Here is a 21,651-nt window from a genome sequence, read left to right on the forward strand (position 1 = left end):
TTTTCATTTTCCCTAGAATGTGTTACTTTGCTGAAACCATATTCAAAGGCTAGGAAGATTGATCCCCCACAAGATACACTTGAAGGTTAAGTAACTACAGATCTCAGCTAATCCTGCATAATCTGCGCTTACTAAATGGCTGTTTGCATTCCAGTCACTCTAGTTTCTAAATGCTTAGGATTTGTTTTTACCCTTTGTTCAAATAACCTCTAAAAGGAGCAATGCATCTCTTAGCATGTCTGGGCATGGTGCTTAGCTTTTTGGAAGAAGTGAGCTGTTCGTGCCCTTCACAGTGCACCTGCGGTTATCACAGCAGCAGCGACGGCCTGGGATCAAGGTATGCTCCTCTCCTTGCTACTAAGTGCTCTCATGATTCGGAGAAAAAGGACTCTGCCAGCAGCTCTATTTTGAAATCAAACTGTCGATCAGAAATCAGAGGAGAGAAGGTTTAATTGACATAAGATTTAACTTAATTATATTAATATGGGGTGTCAGCTCCATTGTTTTCGTCTTGGGCAGCTCAGCTCTTAAAAGCCCCTCAAATCATTTGAGACTCAAACACATTCTGAGTTACAAAAATGTTCATTGCACTTGTGTTGACAAAATGCTCCTTTCAGGAGGTCAAGTTGAAATGTGTGTGGCCAGCTCAGCCTGATTATAGAAAGCAGGGCAGGTCAGCAGGTGCTGGATGTGCCCTGATCATTTGCTTCCTGGTTTTCCATTTCCTTTGAGGGTTATTCATAAACAATTGCATACTTATACATGAGGACTTCAATATAGAAATTACATGCAAAGTGGAACTTTTGTTAATTAAACATGATGGATCATGATATTTTGAAGAAAATATTTAGTGACAATTTCAGATTTTTTTTATGACTCAGTTGTTGGTTTTGTGAGTTTAGAGGTTATTTGAACAGTGAGCTTCTTAAAAAATAATTTGTTGAAAAGAGTCACTCAATTTATGTTCTATAACTTTAAACAAATCAACAAAAATGAAAACATGTTATTGGGTAGTTTGTCTTGTTATTCCATAAACTTTACTTAACCAACTCTTGGTATCTTTTTGAGAAATTCACTAGGTGGTTTTGGACAATGAGAAGAATTTAACAAATTAAATACCTACTTGACAAAAGACGTGTTAGCAGTTAATGAGTCAGGCCAGGGTGCTTTTGAGAAATAATCATAGAAGTGTTTCCTTCTTCTTGGTGGCACCACTATTCATGGATTTTATGAAAATCACAGTGTATTACTCTTGGTAAAAGCTCTAGAAATAATCTAGCTCTACTGCTGTTATTTTACAAATGAAGAAATGAAACCATCCAGAGGCTAAATGACTTCTCCAAGGTCATAGCATGAGTTGATACAGTGACTGGCTGATAAAAGACACTGGGTCTTTCAGCTTCCAATCCAGGCTTTTTTTTCCCATTACCCTGACATGCCAACTTAGGGAGTAGAAACTGGATCATTCTGGTCTAAAGTAGCACTGAAATTTGTGGAAGGAACAGAGATGGAGAGCAGGAGGCATCCCGAGAAATGCAGTGCTTCCGTACGATCTTCTCCTAACGGTACAGACGGGAGATGGTAGCGGTACATCTGCTTCGTGCCGTTCCACCTCTCTTTGCGGCACGGGCTGACTTTCAGAGTTCACCGATTTAATGTGATGTGTTTCATCAAGTGGCTGTTATGTTGTTACTGTTTACTACATGTGTAAATGTGTTGTGATTTGGATCCTGCTTTGTAAAATGTTTCATTGTTCATTTTCAGCAATCCAGTGGGAATGAGTATACAGCGTGAGATAAACTGATCTTTTTCCAAGTTATAAGGCATCTAAATTCTCTGATTCTTCATGCTTCACACCCACATAGTGGACAGGCTTGTTTTCCAATGCATGATTTGCATGTGCCACTAAGCAAGATCACAGTGTGACTTGCTCAAGGTCACTTAAGTTAGAGAGTAGTAAAAGGAATAAACTTGCTGTTTCTGGTTCATTCCTTGGCTAGAAGTCACATTGTTAAAATAGAGCTCACCTTTGAACATCTAGTGTGAACACTTGTTCCTTCCTTCCTTAAGAAACACCTGTAACTCCAACAGGGGATTCTTTTCAAATGGGCCATTTTGCAATGAGGTTAAGTGTGCCCTTGGGAGGTGAGCAGATGTGGGTTTGGAGGCTGGCTGTGTAACCCACTGGCTAGGTGACCTTGGGAAGTTATCTGATGTTGGCAGGCCTCAGTTATTTTAGCTGTAAATATAAGATTGATGACAAAAATAGCGTGAACCCACTGAGTATCTGTTATGAGTCAGGAAGGTGTAAAACTTTGCATTTGTTTTAATGAACCATCCTACCAGCACTATAGGGGAAGATGAAGTTGAGCAATTGGTGAGGATTGGCTTTGCCATAGAGGAGGTGGCAGAGCTTAAATCTGAGCTAAGATCAGCCTGACTCCAGAGCTGGAGACTTTACCTGTTCCCCACTATCAACGTCCTACAGCTGCCGTGACAATTGAACAAGGTAATGGACGTGAGGTGCATTGCACGGGCCTGACTTGCAAAGAACTCTGTCACTGTTGGGATGAACCATGTGAAACTGCTTCTATTTGATCATTTGTGAACTGAAAAAAGGGCCATTTCCTATGGTCAACCTAGAAGATGATGATGACAGATTATTAACGAATAGATCAGCCAGGCTGAGTTGACACTTTGTGAAAACCAGTAGGGAATGTTTCTGTAAGTATTGTTTTTTACAAATGCGTCTCACGAATAAGATTTCCTTTCACTGTTCTCGTTGTAACACTAGGTCAGTGCTGTGTAATGACCTGGATATGACCGAGGTCCCTACGAACGTCCCCGTGGACACTGTGAAGCTTCGCATAGAGAAGACCGTCATCCGCAGCATCCCCGCCGAGGCCTTCTACTACCTGGTGGAGCTCCAGTTCCTCTGGGTGACCTACAATTCCGTCGCCAGCCTTGAGGCCAGCAGCTTTTACAACCTCAGGCAGCTGCACGAGCTGCGCCTGGATGGCAATGCTCTGGACGCCTTCCCTTGGGCGTCTCTGCAGGACATGCCCCACCTAAGGACCCTGGATTTGCACAACAACAGAATAACCAGTGTGCCCAACGAGGCTGTCAGGTACCTGAAGAACCTCGCCTACTTGGATTTATCAAGCAACGGGCTGACCACACTGCCGCCGGAATTCCTGGAGAGCTGGCCCCACGTGCTCACAACATCGCCCCGAAGCCTGGACCTTTCACCAAGAAGAATTATTCTAGGTGAGCTCACAAGCCTCCGCGCTTCTCGGGTCCAGATAATGTGCTCAGCATCCCTTCGGTTGTCCAGTCTTTTTGTATTCATTGAGTTTGGTTGCTTACTCTATACTTGCACTTTTGGTGGAATAGCATTTTATCCATTGACTTAGGTCAATATACTCATCTACCCAGTGTAAGATATAATGGGGTGTGTGTGTCTGTGTCTGTGTCTGTGTGTGTGTGTTGTGAAGGGGGAGGGGAGTTTGCCTCCAAAACTGAGAGACTAACGCTGCCATTAGAGAGCCTGAAGATGGGTGACAAACTGCCCACCTACCCCGGTTCCTCTGAGCACACTGATGCTCCATACTCTGCCACGCTCAACCCGCTGTTCGGTCCTCTTTTCAGCCCTTTGTTAGGCCCTTCAGGAGTGGGAGAGAGGCACTGGCATTTTGATGAGGTTGCAGTGCTTTAATTAGGGGATAGCCGCCAACTTTGCTTCATCAAATAAGAAATAATAAAGACACCAGTTATTTTACGGCCTCCAAATAGGTCTCCTAATGGATTTGGTCTCAGTTTAGCTGTGATTAGTTTTGGATATTTCAATTTTGACTCTGTTTATGTTCTATATATATTTGTCTTGTGTTTTTAAAATGTAAACGCCCTCCAGTAAAGTCTCTCTTTTCTTTTTTTTGTGTCTTCTCACAATGCTTTGTACGGTGCTTTGCACATGGTGAATGGCCAGGAAAAGTGGTTGCCCATTTGAAATCAGTGAACCGAGGCCCTTTTCAGGGGTATCCATGGGCAGCGAGGCCTTTCATACTTACATATGAGACACAAGCCTGAGGCTTTGATCAGTGAGATTGAGTTCCTAAAATGTTGCTTGCCCATTACAGATGTGCTGTGAGCTCATAAGTTGTGTCCATCAGGGCTGCAGAAGAGGCTGTACTTCTCAGAAGGGTGAAAGAACTATTGAGTGCCTGGCCAGTGAAATGAATTGTAAGCCTTTTGGAGTGAGAAGCAGCTAGATGCTATCTACGGCAGCTGTGACAGAGGTGGCAATTTATTATAAAGAAAGACTTTTCTACTTTGGCTTTTTTGTTATTACATTTGAGTCTTTAAAGTTCACCATTAAAATATGGTGATGAGAACCAGTTCTAGATTTTCTAGAGCTCACTTCACTGTTTAACCATAGCAATTAATCTTCCCAGGCGGCCTGGAGAATTTACTCATGTACTGTCATTCTGGGATGCATTCTGCTTTTGTTTCATTTTTATTGCCCTGTGTTTAGTATTGTTGGCAGAGAGAGCTTCTATTTGTAATAATCATCGTAATGGCTAATACAGATGGAGTGTTTACTCAGGGCCACGCCTACCTCTTAGACCTTGTGGGTGTGTCTTCTTCCAGTGTCATACTAACACCGTCCTAAGGACCATCTCATCCCCATTTTGCAGACGAGGAAATGAGGCAGGAGGTGGGCCCAGGGCCCAGCAGTGGAGGAGCTGGGATGAGCACGGGCTGCGTGGCAGCAGAACCTGTGCCCTTCCTCACTCCTCTGTAGTTCAAGGTTGCTCTGTAACAACACCAGGCTTACTTTCCTTCCACATGCATTTCTTCACTGAGTTCTTTGTATCATTGATTTATTTAAAAGAAATTTAGGGAGGAGCTTTTCCATCACTCCTTCTCTCTTCTACATGAGTAAAAATACCAACTTAATAAAATTGTACTTTAATGTACCCATAAAATGCAGTGTCCAGCAAGTAAACATTCAAATTAACTATGAAGCTACATTAGATTTTTGATGTGCAATACAGGTGTTTCCATGGCCTCTTTCTCAAGAACAAGTAAATATTTACACAGGCAGACTCCGTAAGGCCTAACACTGTTTATCTTGGAGAAAAAAGCCTGCAGTCAAAGAGGTCATAAAATGTCCATTGGGTGCTTTTTTCCTGGTACCCAAATTGTTCAGTTGTAAATATGGGTTCTTCTATTCAGAATGGAGTTCGCCTGAAGGGCTACAGTGGCCCCCGAGTACTTCCAAAGAATTTCCAAAAATGGCATTAACTTAATTCAACAACCACTACTCGAGCCCTGTGGGTATGCCTGTCCTTCCCTAGGCACGGAGGGGACGAGTTCCAGGGAGCTCAGGCTTACTCTAGCCAGCCGTCCTTCTGGGGACTGCCGCAGCATCTCAGCCTCCTGCAGAGCCCCCTGAACCGCGGCCGTAATCCTCACCACCCTCTTTTACAGCTGAGACAGAGGCAGAGTCAAGCTTCCAATTTGTAGCCCATCTTCAAGGATATCACTATTTTATTCTTTTAAAAAAATTATTAATTTGAGAAAGATCTATTTGTTCTTTTACTTATTTATACATTCATTTATTGTTTCTTTTATGCGCCCTGACCAGGGCACATTGAGATGGTGCTCCAACTGAGATCCCCAGCCAGGGCTTCATTCTTTTATTCTTTAAACATTTACTTATTTATTTATTTAATTTTGTATTGAATTTATTGGGGTGACATTGGCTAGTAAAATTATGCAGGTTTCAGGTGTAAATTCTATAATACGTCATCTATATGAGGTCTGTCCCAAACATATCCATCCATACCATATGAAAAATAGAGACATTATTGAAGAAGAGACAAGATACAAGAAACATTGTACACAGGACAATGACGCCTCAGTCCTCTTCAAAGTAGGCACCTTGGCACCTCACACAGTTCTCCCAATCGCCATCAGCTGCCCCATTATATTTTCCTGAATCTCACTGATGGTCTGAAATCTCTTCCCTTTCAAAGCGATTTCAGTTTTGGGAAAAGCCAAAAGTCATAGAGCACCAACTCTGGCCTGAAGAGGGGCTGAGTCGCCCGAGTGATTTGATGTTTCACAAAAAAACTGCATGAGACATGATGCAGGAGCAGGCACGCTGTCATAGTGAAGCTGCCCATCACCAGTTGCTCATAGCTACAGCCTTCTGAATTATCCGAATAGTTTCCGTGGAGAAATGTTCAAGCTTAACACAAAATTTGATGGAGGTTTGGTGTTCTACTTGCTAATTTTGAATGCTATGGCCACACAACATATGCTCACTCAGTACACATGGCATCTACCGCTCCCACTGACTAGTGCAGTGAAGTCATCATTGTTCACGCATGTGCATTCCACTCCACTCTCCTTGGCTGCCACTTTACGTCAGTGTTGCCCAAACTGTTCTCATTATATTAGTAATGGCTGGATTTTTTCACCACCTCAACTCAAGTCTCTTTCCATCACCATCTATTCCACCATAACCTCTTCCACCTCCCCCATCCTCCTCTGATAGTCACCATACTCTTGCCTGTGTATTTGAGTTTTTTGGCTTTCTGCTTAATTTCTCCACCTTTTTCACCAAGTCCCCTAAACCTCCTCCCCTCTACAACTGTCAGTCTGTTCCCTGTATCCATGAGTCTGTTTCTATTTTTTTGTTAGTTATTTTGTTCATTAGATTCCACATATAAGTGAAATCACACGGCAATTGTCTTTCTCTGACTGACTCATTTCACTTAGCAAAATGATCTCCAGGTCCATCATGCAGTTGCAAAGGGTAAGATTTCCTTTTCTTTTTTTACAGCCGAGTAGTAAATTTTTCTTTTTTAATTTTGAGGAATGGAGGTATAACTTGCATACACTGAATCTTAAGTGTGTAACTTGGTAAACGATGATAAGTGTGTACTCCTCCCTCACCAAGATGCAGACTAATCCCGCACCCAGGAAGCTCCCCCACGCCTCTTCTCAGTAAATCTCCTCCCACCCAGGCAACACTGTTTTTGTTTCTGTCCCCCAGCTTACTCCGTCTTCCCCAGAATTCCATGTAAACAGAATCATGTAAGAGGCTCTCTTGTGCCTGGCTTCTTCCCCTCAGCGTGATGTTTTTGAGACTCATCAGTGTACTGAAAGGGCCTCGCTGCAGAGTCCCTTCTCTTTTATGAAGGTACCAATTGTTCCTTCTTTCTCCTGTTGTGGGACACAGGGCTGTTTCTAGTTTTCAGCTCTTCTGAATTAAGCTGCTATTTACATTCTTGTGCAAAGCTTTTGTAGCATTTATTTTCATTTCTTTTGGACAAATTCTTAGGATTGAAATTGCTAGGTCATAGAATAACTATATACATAACTTTTAAAGAAGCTGCTCATTAAAAACAAAAGGAAATTGCTAGTCTTTAAAGAGGCTGCACTGTTTTACACTCTCGCTAGCGCGGCAGAACCGTCTGCTAGCTCCATGTCCTCACCAGTACAAGGGTCTTTTCTCTTTCAGCCATTTGGGGGTGGAGGGGGTGGGGGAGCAGCATCACACTGTGATGTAATTTGCACTTCTCTGATGACCACAGCCTGTGCCAGACTTAGGATGGTCTGATGTACAGTGATTCAGCTTATGGCTTTTCAGCTTTACCATGGTACAAAAGTGACATACATTGAGTGGAAACTGTACTTCGAATTTTGAATTTGGATCATTCCCAAAGCTAGTGACATGTGTAATGATGTTCCCTTGGGATGTTGCCTAGTGACAGCAGCCTCAGCTCCCAGTCAGCCACAGAGCACAAGGGTCAACAACTGATACTTTAGAGCAGGGGTCCCCAATCTCCGGGTCCAGGACTGGTACTGGTCCGGGCATGTTAGAACTGGGTTGCACAGCAGGAGGTGAGCTTGAATGTAATGTGTTTGAATCATCCTGAAACCATTGCCCCCACCCCCGTCCATGGAAAAACTGTCTTCCATGAAACCGGTCCTTGGTGCCGAAAAGGTTGGGGACCGCCATCTAGAGTGCCCTGTGTTGCTAGTGTTTTTTTTATATTTTATTTTATGGTTTTGCATCCTATCATGTCTGCAAAAAGCCCCTTTGTGTCTCCTGCTTCTGGTGATAAGAAGAGGAAGGCAATTACTTTGGGGATGAAACAATATAATTAACTGTAGGCTAACGTAAGTGTTCTGAGCACGTCTCAGGCAGGCTAGATTAGGCTGTGGTGTTTGGGAGGTTAGGTGTGTAGATGCAGTTTTGACTTTTACGACACTCTCAGCCTGTCCCGGGTCTGACAGGGCCTCACCGCCCTCTGAGCTGAGGACCATCTATAACGATGTGGACCGTGTTTCATTGGCTAGTTGGCCATAGTATATTCCTTTATAACTTTTCAACATTGCTTATCTTTTTATTATTGAAAACAAGTCTATTGTCTGTTATATGCATTTCCTTCAAGTCTGTGGCTTGTCTATTCATTTTCTTCATGCTGTCTTCGGTAAGAAAGTTTTAAATTTTGATGACATCTGACTTACCGGTCGTTTTCTTTTATAGTTAGTGCTTTCCCATGTAAGAAATATTTGCCTACCTACAGGTCACAGAGGTATTCTACTCTCTTTATAGTTTTAACTTTTAAGCTTTATTCTTAGTTTTTATGCTTATGACTAAGATCCAACTCAAAATAGTTTTGAGTATAGTGTGAAGTAGGGGTTGAGGTTGTTTTCTTCGGAGCAAGTGTGTGTCGTTCCAGCACCGTTTGCAGAATGATTTTCTTTTCCCCCGTGAGTTGTTAAACACCGCTGCCTCCCCGAAGCTGACTAAGGCGTGGTCTTCACCTTTGAGAGCTTGAGTTTGCAGAATAACTTGTACAGGAATTTATTGCTGACTTTTCCCCCAAAATTAGCCCTCTAAATCCTACTGCTGTGATGCATGGAAAACATTACCCTTTTAGAAAGGGGATAAGGCCAAGTTCATCCGGCCCTCAGTAAGAATAGTCATGTAAAATAATTAATGCAGATTACTGAGACTGCGGTTGGCCTGTCGCTTTGAAGGAATGCAGCAGAAGTAACACTTTAACTTCAGAGAGTTCTTGTACCTTTGTCCCCAGAAGAAAAAAACAGGAGACGAATGTGTTCAGCACTCAGGTTACTGTCATCCAGGCTTTAAAAGTTGTACCTTGACCTTAGATGGTTCAAAGCTGGAAAAAATGCACAGTTTAGTTTTGAGGGATTTAAAAATATTTTCCTGGTTTACATGACTTTTAGATATAAAAAGTTAAATTAGTTTTTTAAGAGTTCTGCTTCATTGTTACCACAGTTTGATAACAGTTTCAAAGCCTGAATGGAACTGTTCATGGCGGATGGCACACGGCTCTTTCTCTGTAAAGACTTTCTGCTCCAGACACTACTGCTTCGACTTCTGTTCTTTGTCCACAATAGCCCTTCTCACTGCCCCCCGTGGCTGTGGATGCGTTAGGGTGATGAAGAGGTGAGTTACCGTAGAAAGGGTATTAGATTAGGAGGCTACAACATACGGGATTTAGGGCTTCTCATGAAGTCGAGACAGTAATCTCTTTGTGCTCTAATGTCCTTTGGCGTGAAGTTGGAAAAGTCACAGGAGCTCCCTGAGGTCAGTGTAAGACATACACAGTGGGAGAGAAGGAAAGCTTTAAGAGCAAGATAGTGAGGCTCAAATCCTGACCGCATCCTCTTGTGTGACCTTGGGCAGATCCCTTACCTTCCCGAGCCTTGGTTTTCTCCTTCTTAAAGTGAGGTTGATACTAATATTATCCTCCTGGTGCTATTGTCAGGATTGAGGTAGACAAACCCTTTGGCATGATTAGCGCTCTTGGGAGACAGTTTTCCGTGGTCTCCCACATCTCTGCACGTCTTCAGAGCAGAGGCAGGCTCTGACTGCTTTTTGTTCTAAACTATCTTTTCAAGGATGTTTGTGCATAGAGCTGCTTTGGGAGGCAGAGGTATGTCCCCCTTCAGAGCAAAGGGTAGGCATGCTTACTGCCCAGTGTAGTACAGACAATGTCTCCCTCCAGAGCTGCGAGTACGAAACTCTCCTACCTCTCTGGCCGGGAGTCTGTGTCTCCTGCCAACGTCTATAAAACCAGCAAACTGGGATGAGCTGGTTGCCTAGAGTAGGGCAAAACTCAGACCTTTCACAATTCTTGACAAGTACAGTCTTTGCAACAATAAATGACAACTTGTATTGTTACTACCTGACAAAGAAAAAATCTGGAATAACAAACACTTTGAAAGCATAAAGTATTCTATACATATTAATTATTACAGAATGAATTCGATGTTTGTTGGCAGGTTGGCTAGGATTCGAATCAATATTAGGGAACCAGTCATGGATTTCATGTAAGAGGAAGAAGTCTACGGTAATGCACTGTGAAAGAAAAGGGATTTCTAAGAGAAGATTTTGTTTTAAAAAGGCAGTAAATGTTTACCAACATCTGAACCAGTCATGAAGTGCTATTATAATAAAAACAGGCCTAAATAGAGATGTAGAATTTACATTTGAATGGTTAAATCTTTAGTTAAATAGAAATGTAGAATTTACAAATGAACAGTTAAATCTTCTTAGAATATTTAAAATTATAATTCTGTCTTTTCTCCTTAGGAATCACTGTGTAATCCACTCCATTAGTAAAAAGCCATGACCACAGATTTTTCTGAGGTAAATCTTTCCAACCTTGGCATTTATGGGAAGCTGCTCTGGGACACCACCCTAAGTTCCTTAGAGACATTTGTCTGACTGAAGGCTCTGAAGCATCATTTTAGAACCACCTGAGATCTTAGCAAATGTGTTCATATTCCCACCCACCTTGGATTTGAGTTTCACTCTGAAGCACTTTCTTAATTTGGGAATTTTAGAAAGGCTTGGAGTAAAAAAAACTTTTATTTCTTTTTTATTTTTCAATTACAGTTCACACTTAATATTATTTCGTATTAGTTTCAAGTGTAGAGCATAGTGGTTAGACAATCATATACTTTACAAAGTGTTCCCCCGATATTTCCAGAACCCACCTGGCACTGTATGTAGTTATTACGATGTTATTGACTATATTCTCTATGCTGTGCTTTACATCCCAATGACTATTTTGTGACTATCACTTTGCACTTCCTAATCCCTTCATCTTTTTCATCTAGCCTCTAACTGCCCTTACCTCTGGCAACCATCAGTCCGATCTCTATCTCTATGAGTCTGTTTCTATTTTGTTTGTTAGTTTATTTGCTCTTCAGATACCACATACAAGTGAGATCATATGATATTTATCTTTCTCTGTCTCACTCATTTTACTTAGCACAATACCCTCCAGGTCTGTCCATGCTTTTGCAAATGGTAAGATTTCATTCTTTTTTTATGGCTGAGTAATATTCCATCACACACACACACACACACACACACACACACACCTCACAGTATTTTTATTTTTTAATTCTCACCTGAGGATTTTTTTATTATTGATCTTAGAAAAAGAGAAAGGGGGAGAGAATGAGAAAGAGAAACATCGATCAGTTGCCCCCCTGGGGATCAACCCTGCAACCTTCTTGGTGTACAGGACGATGCTCCAACAAACTGAGCCGACCTGCCAGGGCTGCCCCACGGTCTACTGGTGGGCACGTGGGCTGCTTCTGTATCTTGGCTGTTATAGATAATTCTGCAGTGAACACAGAGCTGTTCAGAATATATTCTTTTGCATTCGTGTTTCAGATTTCTTCACAGATGTACCAAGGAGTGGAACTCTGGGTCATAGGCAGTTCCATTTTTAATTTTTTAAAAAGATTTTATTTATTTATTTATTTTAGAGAGATGGGGAAGGGAGAGAGAAAGAGAGGGACTGAGACATCAATGTATGATTGCCTCTAGGACACCCCATGCTAGAGATATGGTCTGCAACCCAGGCATGTGCCCTGACTGGGAATCAAACCAGCGATGCTTTAGTTCACAGGCCTGTGCTCAATCCACTGAGCTACACCAGCCAGGGCTCCACTTTTAACTTTTTGAGGAGCCTCCATACTGCAACAGTTTCAGTACTGAACCCAGCAAGTTTGGGCTCTTTTATATATATCACAATTCAGGGGTCCCCAGCCTCCAGGCCGGGGGCCAGTACTAGTCCGGGCCTTTAGGAGCCGGGCTGTGCAGCAGGAGGTGAGCTTGAAGGTAATGCGCTTGAATCATCCTGAAACTGTCCCCCTTCCATCCCCTCCCTCCTCCCCACCATCAGTGGGGAGACTGTCTCCCATGAAACCGGCCCCTGGTGCCAAAAAGCTGGGGACCTCTGCTTCTATATTATTATGAGCAGCAAGAAGACACCAGGCAGCAGTTCCGAACTCCATGGCAATATCCTTAGCTAGAATATTTGTCTTATTGAGTATGTGTTCTGCTTTCCATGTTAACCACAGTGTTGCTAAACTTTCTGCTGTTCCATAACAAGGGTCCCCTTTCCTCTAGTTTTCAGTAGCATTTTCCTCACTTTCCTTTAAGCTCGCACTAGGCCAAAACATTTCAGCTAAGAACTCTGAAAGCTGAGGCAGACCCTGAAGGCACTTGCAACTAGAGGCTGTCAGCCAGCTCTGCTCCTGGCTGCTGATTCTCTCTGGAGGAGAGACTTGAACATGCACCTCCATGGCCCCATGTATGACATTCATGCCAAGCTATGTTCTAACCTCTGCCAGTCTTCCCAATCTTATCTCCTCACATTGCCTGCATCTCACTCAATGCTTTTGCTGCACAGAACTTACACTACTTCAGTGTCTTCAGATCACACAAAATCATGACTCAGTGCAGACTGTGTAAGGTGCTCTTGGCACCCTATAATACCTATAATAATATAAGCACGTCAACAGCACCTGAGAAATATCTCTATCACTGTATTGCATGCTGAGGTACTTGGATTCAAATGTTGGCTCTGATGCTAATTAGCTATGTGACCTTGGTCAAATTATTTGGTTTCTTTGTGCCTTGACTTTCTTACCTTTTAAATGGAAATAGCCGTGCCCAGGTGGCTCAGTTCGTTGTAATGTTGTCGACTACACCAAACAGTTGTGGGTTCAATTCCCAGGCAGAGCACATGCCTAGGTTGTGGGTTTGATCCCCTGTTTGGGTGCAAATGAGAGCCAATCAATTGCTGATTCTCTCTCACATCGATGTATCTCTCTTTCTCCCTTCCTCTTTCGCTAAAATCAATGAGGATATCTTTGGCTGAGGATTAAAAAAAAGTGCGAGAATAAGAATACTCTCCTCCTCATAAGGTTGTTGGGATTAAATGAGATAAAACATGTAAATGCTTAGAACAAAGCAGAGAGTGAGTGCTCAGTGACGGTTAGCTGTGATCATTAACGATACAAACCGGCAGGATTTTTTCGTTCTGGTGGCTGAATTGCAGGGCAAACCCGATAGAGAGGTGACTCTGTTTCATCCCCGAGAGTCCTTCTGTTTTTCAGGAGATCGTGTGGACACCGGCTTCTCCAAGACGCTGTAAGTGGAAGCCATGAGAATAAATTCATCAGCCTTTTCCTCCCTCTGGTTTCCTCCCTCTAGGTCTGCAAGACAACCCTTGGTTCTGTGACTGTCACATTTCCAAAGTGATGGAGATGTCCAAAGTGGCTGACCCTTCCATAGTACTTCTTGATCCACTGATGGTCTGCAGCGAGCCCGAGAGCCTGGCAGGGGTCTTATTTCAGCGGGCCGTGTTGGATCAGTGCCTGAAGCCGTCGGTGATGGCCTCGGCCACCCAAATCACGTCAGCTCTGGGCAGCAACGTCCTGCTGCGGTGTGATGCCACAGGCTACCCCACCCCACAGCTCACGTGGACCAGACCGGACAGCTCGCCAGTTAATTACACAGGTATTTTCTTAATTCAGCCTATGTTAAAACAAGGAGATTTCAAAGATTTGTATTTAACTTGAGGAATTGGGGAGATTTTCAATTGGCTGATTACTTCTATTAAAATATGCTAAGATTGTTAGGTGACAGGGATTTGAAAGGTCATTTGATTGGTTAATATTTTTCTGTTTATCTGACTGATTGCATAGATGAAATTAGAAAATCTGATTTTTTTCTTAGAAAACAACATAACATGACCCAGGGCACGAGGGATTGCCCACAAGGCCCTTGTCTTGCTGTGTCTTCTTGGATCCGCTCACATTAAATCCTACAGCCATTACAACTTCTGCAGAGGGGATTTTCATGCCAGTTTCTTATTTTAAAATGATTCTTTAAATAATTACATGCAAACATTATTATGAAACAAAAAGTACAATTTTAGAAATGCTGGTGTCATAGACTTTTCAGATCCTACTGCAACCAAGGCAGTGCTTTGGCCTCTGTTTCAGTAGTGATATTCTGATGACTAGAGCAATATATTTAAACTCTTCACAATTAACTTCAATCAAAGTTCAAATAATGAAATCTGATGTAATAGAAAATCAAGGCCTAATATGCCTACAGATAGATCATAAATGGTTCTTTGCAGCAGCGAGTTAAATCTGGGGCAACTGGGTTGCTGCTGCGTGTATTGTTATTCTCCAGAAAGCTTCAGAAATCAAGACAGGATGGACGTATGTTACATTTTAGTGTTTAGGAAGGCAAAATGCCAACTTTCCCGGGATCATATATTATTCTGCAAATAAAAGAATCCATGGCTTATTAATTCATATAAAGTGAATATAAAATGAAAGATTAAAAATACAAATGATGACCTCTCCAGGCCGGAAAATGACCTACTGTGCCCTCTGTTGATAGATAGCATTTTATTACAATGAAGATTAAATATTTGGGGAAATATTTAATCAAGGTCTTGTGATAAACATTGTATTGGACCACAGTGTATTAAAATTAGAAGGGATCTTTGAGATCACTTTTGTTTTATCCTCTAATTTTAAAAGTATAGAAACAGAGGCCTAAAGACACTGACTTATCTGAGTTACGTATGACTTATTGGACAAAAGTTTACTAAAATCAAGTCTCCCAATTCACAGCTTCATGTCTTTTCACAATACCATTCCCCATATAGTTCTCACAGCACCTGGCATGACCTAGACCTTCACGTGGGCAATGGCACCGTCTGCCATCAGGGATTTGTGGTGTGCCATTTCCCTCTTGGTTTATGGGAAAGAAATGATTGTAGAACCAAATAGTTGCTTATTTTTCAGCTGGCATGTTGATTTTTCCTTCCTCCCACTTCAGAGTTATATATTTTTTTCTTCCAGTAATTCAGGAATCTCCTAAGGAAGGAGTCAGATGGTCCATAATAAGCTTGACAGGCATTTCTTACAAGGATGCTGGGGATTACACGTGCAAGGCCAAAAATTTGGCTGGGATCTCAGAAGCTGTGGTTACTGTGACAGTCGTTGGCATTGTCACAACCACCGTGGCACCAGACACTGCTGAGAGAAGACCTGGAGGTCACCCTGAGCGAGAAGTTCAGCCGGGATCAAGAAGGTCTATGTCCGTACCTGGTTCTCCGCCATCCCCCTGGCTTTCTTCCTCCTCTTCTTTCTCTCCATCTTCTTCCACTTTTCTTTCTACTTCTACTTCACCTCCTTCTGCTGATGCTTCCTTCTCCTTATCTCCTTTCTTTTCCTCCACTGTTTCTTCAGCTACAACTCTAAGTACTAGGATTTCAACAAGCACCGCTATGGTCAGTCGGCAGTCACTCCAGCTCCATCCAGATGGGAAAAGAAATTTAAAGGTGGAGATGGGTGGAAGTAAGCTTCCCCCAGATAGTGCAAGTAAAAAAGAAGAGCTGGCATTATTGGATCGAGCAATGCCTATGGAGACGAATGCCACAGTCGAAAATCTCAGAGCAGTCAGTGGGACCAAAGAGAGTGTGACCTTGATGTGGAACACTGTTAACATCACGCATAACCCTGAGATGACCGTGTTGTATTCCAAGCATGGTGAGGAGGACCTGCTGCTGCTGAATGCAGACTCCAGCAACAACCAAATAACCATTGAGGGCTTGGAGCCAGGTGGGCAATACATAGCATGTGTCTCTCCAAAAGGAGTGCCTCCCCAGAAAGACCAGTGTATCACTTTTTCTACCGACAGAGTTGAAGAAGGTCATTCTCCCGGGCCTGTCCTTATTGTGGTGAGCGGTACTGCCTGTGTTGTTGTCTTGCCATTGATTTTTTTCCTGCTGTACAAAGTTTGCAAACTGCAGTGTAAATCAGAACCCTTCTGGGAAGAGGATTTGGCAAAAGAGACTTATATCCAATTTGAAACTCTGTCCCCGAGGTCTCAAAGTATAGGGGAGCTTTGGACACGAGGGCACAGAGATGATTCAGAAAAATTGCTGCTTTGTTCTGGGTCGAGTGTGGAATCACGGATGACTTTTAAAAACAAGGGTTCCAGACCAGAGTATTATTCCTAAGGTTTTATAGCTCAGGCACACCAGAACCCACAAAGTTTCTTCCAAAAAATGGCATCTCTGAGGGTATATTTGACTGTTTGTTTAGATAACTTTTAGACAGACTTTCACATCCTCCATAAAAATCACAAATGGAGGGATTTTAATTGTGTTTTAAAAAACTACAGTCAGACCTCTGAACTGAAGGGACAAATGATCTTGATGTTGTTTTGCAGAAGATGTGCAGAGAAATAATTTTTAGAGCCATGCTTAACAAGTTAGAAATATGTTTTAGGATAATGTTTTAGTTCTTAAAAGTAAATTCATGTGAAAATCATTGTCAAAGAGTGAAGTCTGAATTTTTAAAACATAGATTCGGAGCAATGAGGAAAGATTAGTGAGACCAGCTAAGCCTTGATGTTCATTCAAGTTCGAAGTGCCTTATGGCATTTGGTGTGGCCCTTACCTAGTGGACGAGAGTGAGCAGTACAGGATTGCACGTACCACGCTGCGTGACTACATTATATAGTTGTATCCAATATTTCCCTGGTCCCTAGAAATACAGTTATTAGCAAAAAATAGTTTAAAAAGAGGACATGATCAATAGTGAAGCCATTTAAAAAAATAGTACCTTGCACTTAATACATTTGCTAACACATTGTGTGGGTCTTTCAAGTGCTCATTTTAAAACCACTTTTCTTTACTATTTTGATATTTACTCTTATTTTCTCACTGTCTCTTTTCTTTTCTTCCCACTCTTTTCTTCTTTTCCCCCTTCTGCTTTGCCTGAAGACATTCAGGTAGTCAAAGACCACATCTAAGCTGTTTCTATTGGCCACATTATATTTTGACTTCCTGGATAAAGGGCAAACTTTGGAAGTCTTTTTAGATCCAATAAAGGATGTGTTAACATTTTGAAAGAGCAGCTTCAGTGTATTCATCACATGACTAGACAGGAAAGGGGCTTTAAAAGACAAATACCATGTGATCTCACTTGTATATGGAATCAAGGGACAAAATAAGCTGATGAGCAGAATAGAAACAGAGGCATGGGTATGTGGAACAGGTTGACAGTGTCAGAGGGGAGGGCCCTGGGGACCTGGATGAAAGAGGGCAAAAGGATTAACCCAAACACACACATACACACATATAACACACAGACACAGACAACAGTGTGGTGACAGCCAGAGGTAAAGGTGGGTGGGGGTAGGTGGAGGTGGGCAAAGGGCTGGAAAATGGGGACAGAAAGAGACTTTGCTTTTTACTTCTGTGCATGATGCAGTGTGTAGTAGACCGCTCTGCCTGGTTTTAGGAATTGTATCTCTACCCCTTGTGGCTAAAGACTAAAGACGACCTTTGGAATGCCAGCCGCAGGAGACAAAGCCTGTCTCTGGTAGCAAACGCTGCCTCAGTTCCTCTCCCTGCCCCCAGAGCTTGGTCCGAAGTCAATGACGGGTAAGACCCCTCACAGCGGGGGGGGGGAGGGGGGCAACCTAAGCCAGACTCCATCACCTGGGAGGCCTTCATGGAAGGAAGACACTGTCTTCCTGACAGACACTGACTCAGATCTCTTTGTAATGTTATCTACTGTTTGATCCTTGCCGCCCTGTACTCCTGTGTATTACAACTCAATAAAAGGCTATGGAGAAAGGCGCTTGGGGCCTTTTTCTCCTTGGAGAAACTGGCTGCTGCTGGCCTTTGTCTCCCCAGAGAAACTGGCCACAGCCCACCCCTCCTTCCCCAAGCAGATCCAGCACCTCTTGGCCATATTTATTCATTCACGTGTATCCGTGGCACCGGGGGGAACTTGTGAGAGAAGTTGCCCCACAGCAGTGTGCAGATGATTTTTTGTCAAGTTGTACACATGAAACCTGTACGGTGTTATGAATCAGTGTCTCCTCAATAAATTCAATTTAAAAAATTGAGCTTTTTTAAAGTTTTCATTACCTTTACTAGAAATGACATTCCCTTTACATTGAAGGTTTTAGAATATATAACACATTTATGAAGGTGTGTCAGGATCCTTAAATGTTCTGAGAAGCAAGTTCTAAGGAAACTTATATATTTTTTAAGAAATAGATTGGCTTTAATATAACACATTATGGAAATTGTAATACAAGTAGCTGGACAATGAAAAAAATGTTCATTTCAAATGGCTCTTCATTTAAAAGAAAAAGGAATTCTAGTTTGCCCATAATCTGCATATTAGAAGAAGACCAGCATGGATGGATGGCTTGCTTGGGACTCACAAATTTCCCTGTTCTGTAGAATTTCCTTTCCTTTCCAGCCTGTTTGTCCTTGGTGCTCCCATCAAATGATCTAACAGTTCTTAATTTTTTAAAAAGATTTTATTTATTTATTTATTTGTAGAGAGATGAGAAAGGAGGGAGAAAGAGAGGGAGAGAAGCATCAATGTGTGGTTGCCTCTCGCATGCCCACCACTGGGGACCTGGCCTGCAACCCAAGCATGTGCCCCGACTGGGAATCAAACTGGTGACCCTTTGGTTCACAGGCCAGCACTCAATCCACTGAGCCACACCAGCCAGGGCGATCTAAGTCTTTAATTCAGTATTCATTGTTAGGATTTTTTAGAAAAATACCTTTTGCAAGCAATGTTTTATTTAGCTTCAAGTTATGCTCAACTTATTTTAAATTAAGGACTGCAACAACTTGCATTTCTTCTAGAGTCATCGTGAAATCTCACTGCCATATTTTAAAAGCTTATATAGAAACTGCCAAAATATTAGCACATTTTAAATAATATATATGTCTGTGGGAGAGCATCATAGATGACAGATGGAGCCAAATGGCACCCAAATTCTACAAGGCAGGCTGTTTTTGTCAGGAAAGACGACTTGGACCATCCTAATGAAATGAATTACTGACTGTGCTCATAATTCAAACTGAGTAAGGCTTGGCTTAGTTTTGACCAATGAGGAAAAGCCAGTTGGTGGTGTGGAGGGGAGAAAGCACCTTTGTCATCTTTAACTTCTCTTGGCACAGGAAGTGAGTTGCAAGCAATTTGTTACTAATAGTAAAAGAAGTAAAATTGTAAACCATCTACTTTCTAAAAACACATACATTTGCATGTAGTCAAGGTTATCTGGACAATGTCATTGCTCTTACATTCTTACAGGAAGTGACATGGAATTCTACTTAATCAGCAGCTTGTCTGTTAGTGTCACCATGTCATTGTGGAGAGTCAATATAGGCCACAATGAAATGAGATTCCAATGTTTTACTTTCAGACACAATATTCCTCAGGTTTGTGAAATTTGGGTTATGCATGAGGGTGTGTCATATGGGAGACTCTCACTGGTGTTGTGCTGTGATGTACAAAATTAGTGAGAACTCCAAGCTAAGAGTTTACGATGGACAGGAGGGCGAACCCTGGGCTCCAGGATCAGACAAGCACGCTGGACTTCGGCAAACTTTCATTAAAAGTTCAAAAGAATAACAGTTCTTGACCCATGGGCTTGAGTCTCAAAAAGGGATCGTGACTAACAAAAGGAGATTAAAAAACAACAAAACTTCTAGTGGAATAATTGCAAAATAATTCAAATGAAATGGGAGACAGCTTAGGTAAGTTGAATGGCTGCCTAGTAATCTAAAATTTCAAACACCTGTATAAAGGATATAAAGAAGAGAGAGTAACTAAGGATGAATGTAAAAATGCAGCGAATCTATTTATAAAAGTGTCTTAAATTAAGGCTCCCAATAAATTAAGAATAAAAAAATGATAAGGTTGACTAAGGAACTATAAGGCATGTTTTCTCTAAGTTAAAAAGAACAAGGAAATAATAAGTCTACTGCTTAGAGATGATAACAGAAAGCATATTAGAGAAGTAGCAAAATCATTCAGCTGGGTTTTTTCCCCTTTCTCTTTTCTAGATGTGTTTTTAAACTGAATATAAAGAAGAAACTATGAAAAGTGGGAATTTTCAGCCCAAAATAGATGGGAGATTAGTCAACTAACACTAAGATGTTTAAACTGAGGCCAGAGGAATTACACCTCAGGAGGTAACAGAATTTTCAGCCATAATTGAGCGTGCAAAAATGAATGGTATGGTCATTAGCAGCCAACAAATGACAACTAAGGAGAAGCTTTGAAAAACTAATATTTTTTAAAATGAGGTTACTAGGCAGATAGATTAAAAAACGGCTTGAAAATCAACTAGCAGCCAGCAATTGTTATTTGTCTTGACTTGGACTAAAATGGGTTGCCTCCTTCTAGTATGTTTTGTAATGGTTTTAAATGACATAACAAAGCGTGCAGTAAGATGTCTATACCCTATTTTGTTTGGCATTTTTATAAATGAGTGAATGAATATATGCTTTCTAACTCTGCAGATGACTTGAAAACAGACAAGGTCCCTTAGAATATTCTGAGTGGAAAGGGACAGTAAACAGGTCACCTGGGGAAGCCAGGGCAGTTGTCCTCCGTGACTGCCAGGAGAGGGGCATTGCCCGGAACTATTGTGTCCTAACTGAAAATCACATGGATTTCCATATTATGCCATGATTTTTAAAAATATAAAACAGCCCTCTCTCTAACCAATCTCATTTCTTAAGGTAAAACTGGCATTTCTGTGCCTTCAATGATGGCACGTATTCCCCCCAGAGCTGTTCTGCCTACCTTCACCTAAGCCAGTTATAAAACTTTATTCTGTTCGAATAGAATAAAGGACAGGGCCCTGTGGACCTCCATCAGAGACCGTCCGTGCTGTATAAAGGCAACAAGGGGCACGCGGACATGCTAGGTGAGGAAACCAAATTTTGAAAATTACCTTGATGAGATGGCATACTAATGAAATTAAATCTAATAGGGATAACTGTAAGTTTTGTCTTTTGTTTACCACAAATACGGGTGTTCGAATGAAAAAAAATCTGTGACTTTAGTTGATTAGAATCACTCTATGAACTAGGACAGTTATGTCATTTGCTAAAAATGCTAATGTTAAGTCACTTTAATGTAAGTAGTGGTTATATCAAAGAAGGTATGAGTTCCTCTATGCTCTGCATTACTAAGCCATTTCTATAGGGACAGGTTTGATCTGGGGTGTCAAATCTACACAATTTCCTTAGGAAGGCGCCTAAGATTAGCCAGCATGGAGAAACTTAATTATGCAAGAAAAGGTTAAGAATACGCAGCACAGACTCCGGGGAGACCAGATTAGCTTTGGGCAGCACATGACACTAACTGTTGCCCTCAAACACTGTGCCCAGGAGCATCTGCTTGGGTTGTTAAAAGGGAGGCTCCTGGGTTGGTTCT

The 21,651-nt window shown here is 41.9% G+C and overlaps 1 protein-coding gene across 2 annotated transcripts; it reads left to right on the plus strand.

The window, feature by feature from the left end:
* The first annotated feature begins 29 nt into the window (after positions 1-29).
* LRIT3 (leucine rich repeat, Ig-like and transmembrane domains 3) lies at positions 30-16,567 on the plus strand. 2 transcript variants are annotated; one of them, XM_037156168.2, is made up of 4 exons: positions 30-337; positions 2,795-3,267; positions 13,571-13,876; positions 15,241-16,567. In XM_037156168.2, the coding sequence occupies exons 1-4, from the start codon at positions 222-224 to the stop codon at positions 16,401-16,403; spliced, it is 2,058 nt and encodes a 685-aa protein (XP_037012063.2). In that variant the 5' UTR covers positions 30-221; the 3' UTR covers positions 16,404-16,567. The 2 variants fall into 2 exon arrangements, with proteins under 2 accessions (XP_037012063.2, XP_037012073.2); XM_037156178.2 differs by lacking the exon at positions 30-337 and adding an exon at positions 2,042-2,509.
* The last annotated feature ends 5,084 nt before the right edge of the window (positions 16,568-21,651 follow it).

Source organism: Artibeus jamaicensis, unplaced genomic scaffold (assembly GCF_021234435.1).
Source record: "Artibeus jamaicensis isolate MK-2021 breed Jamaican fruit bat unplaced genomic scaffold, CSHL_Jam_final scaffold_3222, whole genome shotgun sequence".
Lineage (NCBI taxonomy): Eukaryota > Metazoa > Chordata > Mammalia > Chiroptera > Phyllostomidae > Artibeus > Artibeus jamaicensis.

Coding starts and splice junctions, on each gene's coding strand:
- LRIT3 (XM_037156168.2), top strand. CDS start 222: ATGCATCTCTTAGCATGTCTGGGCATGGTGCTTAGCTTTTTGGAAGAA. Junction 338..2,794: donor AGCGACGGCCTGGGATCAAG/GTATGCTCCTCT, acceptor TTGTAACACTAG/GTCAGTGCTGTGTAATGACC. Junction 3,268..13,570: donor ACCAAGAAGAATTATTCTAG/GTGAGCTCACAA, acceptor TCCTCCCTCTAG/GTCTGCAAGACAACCCTTGG.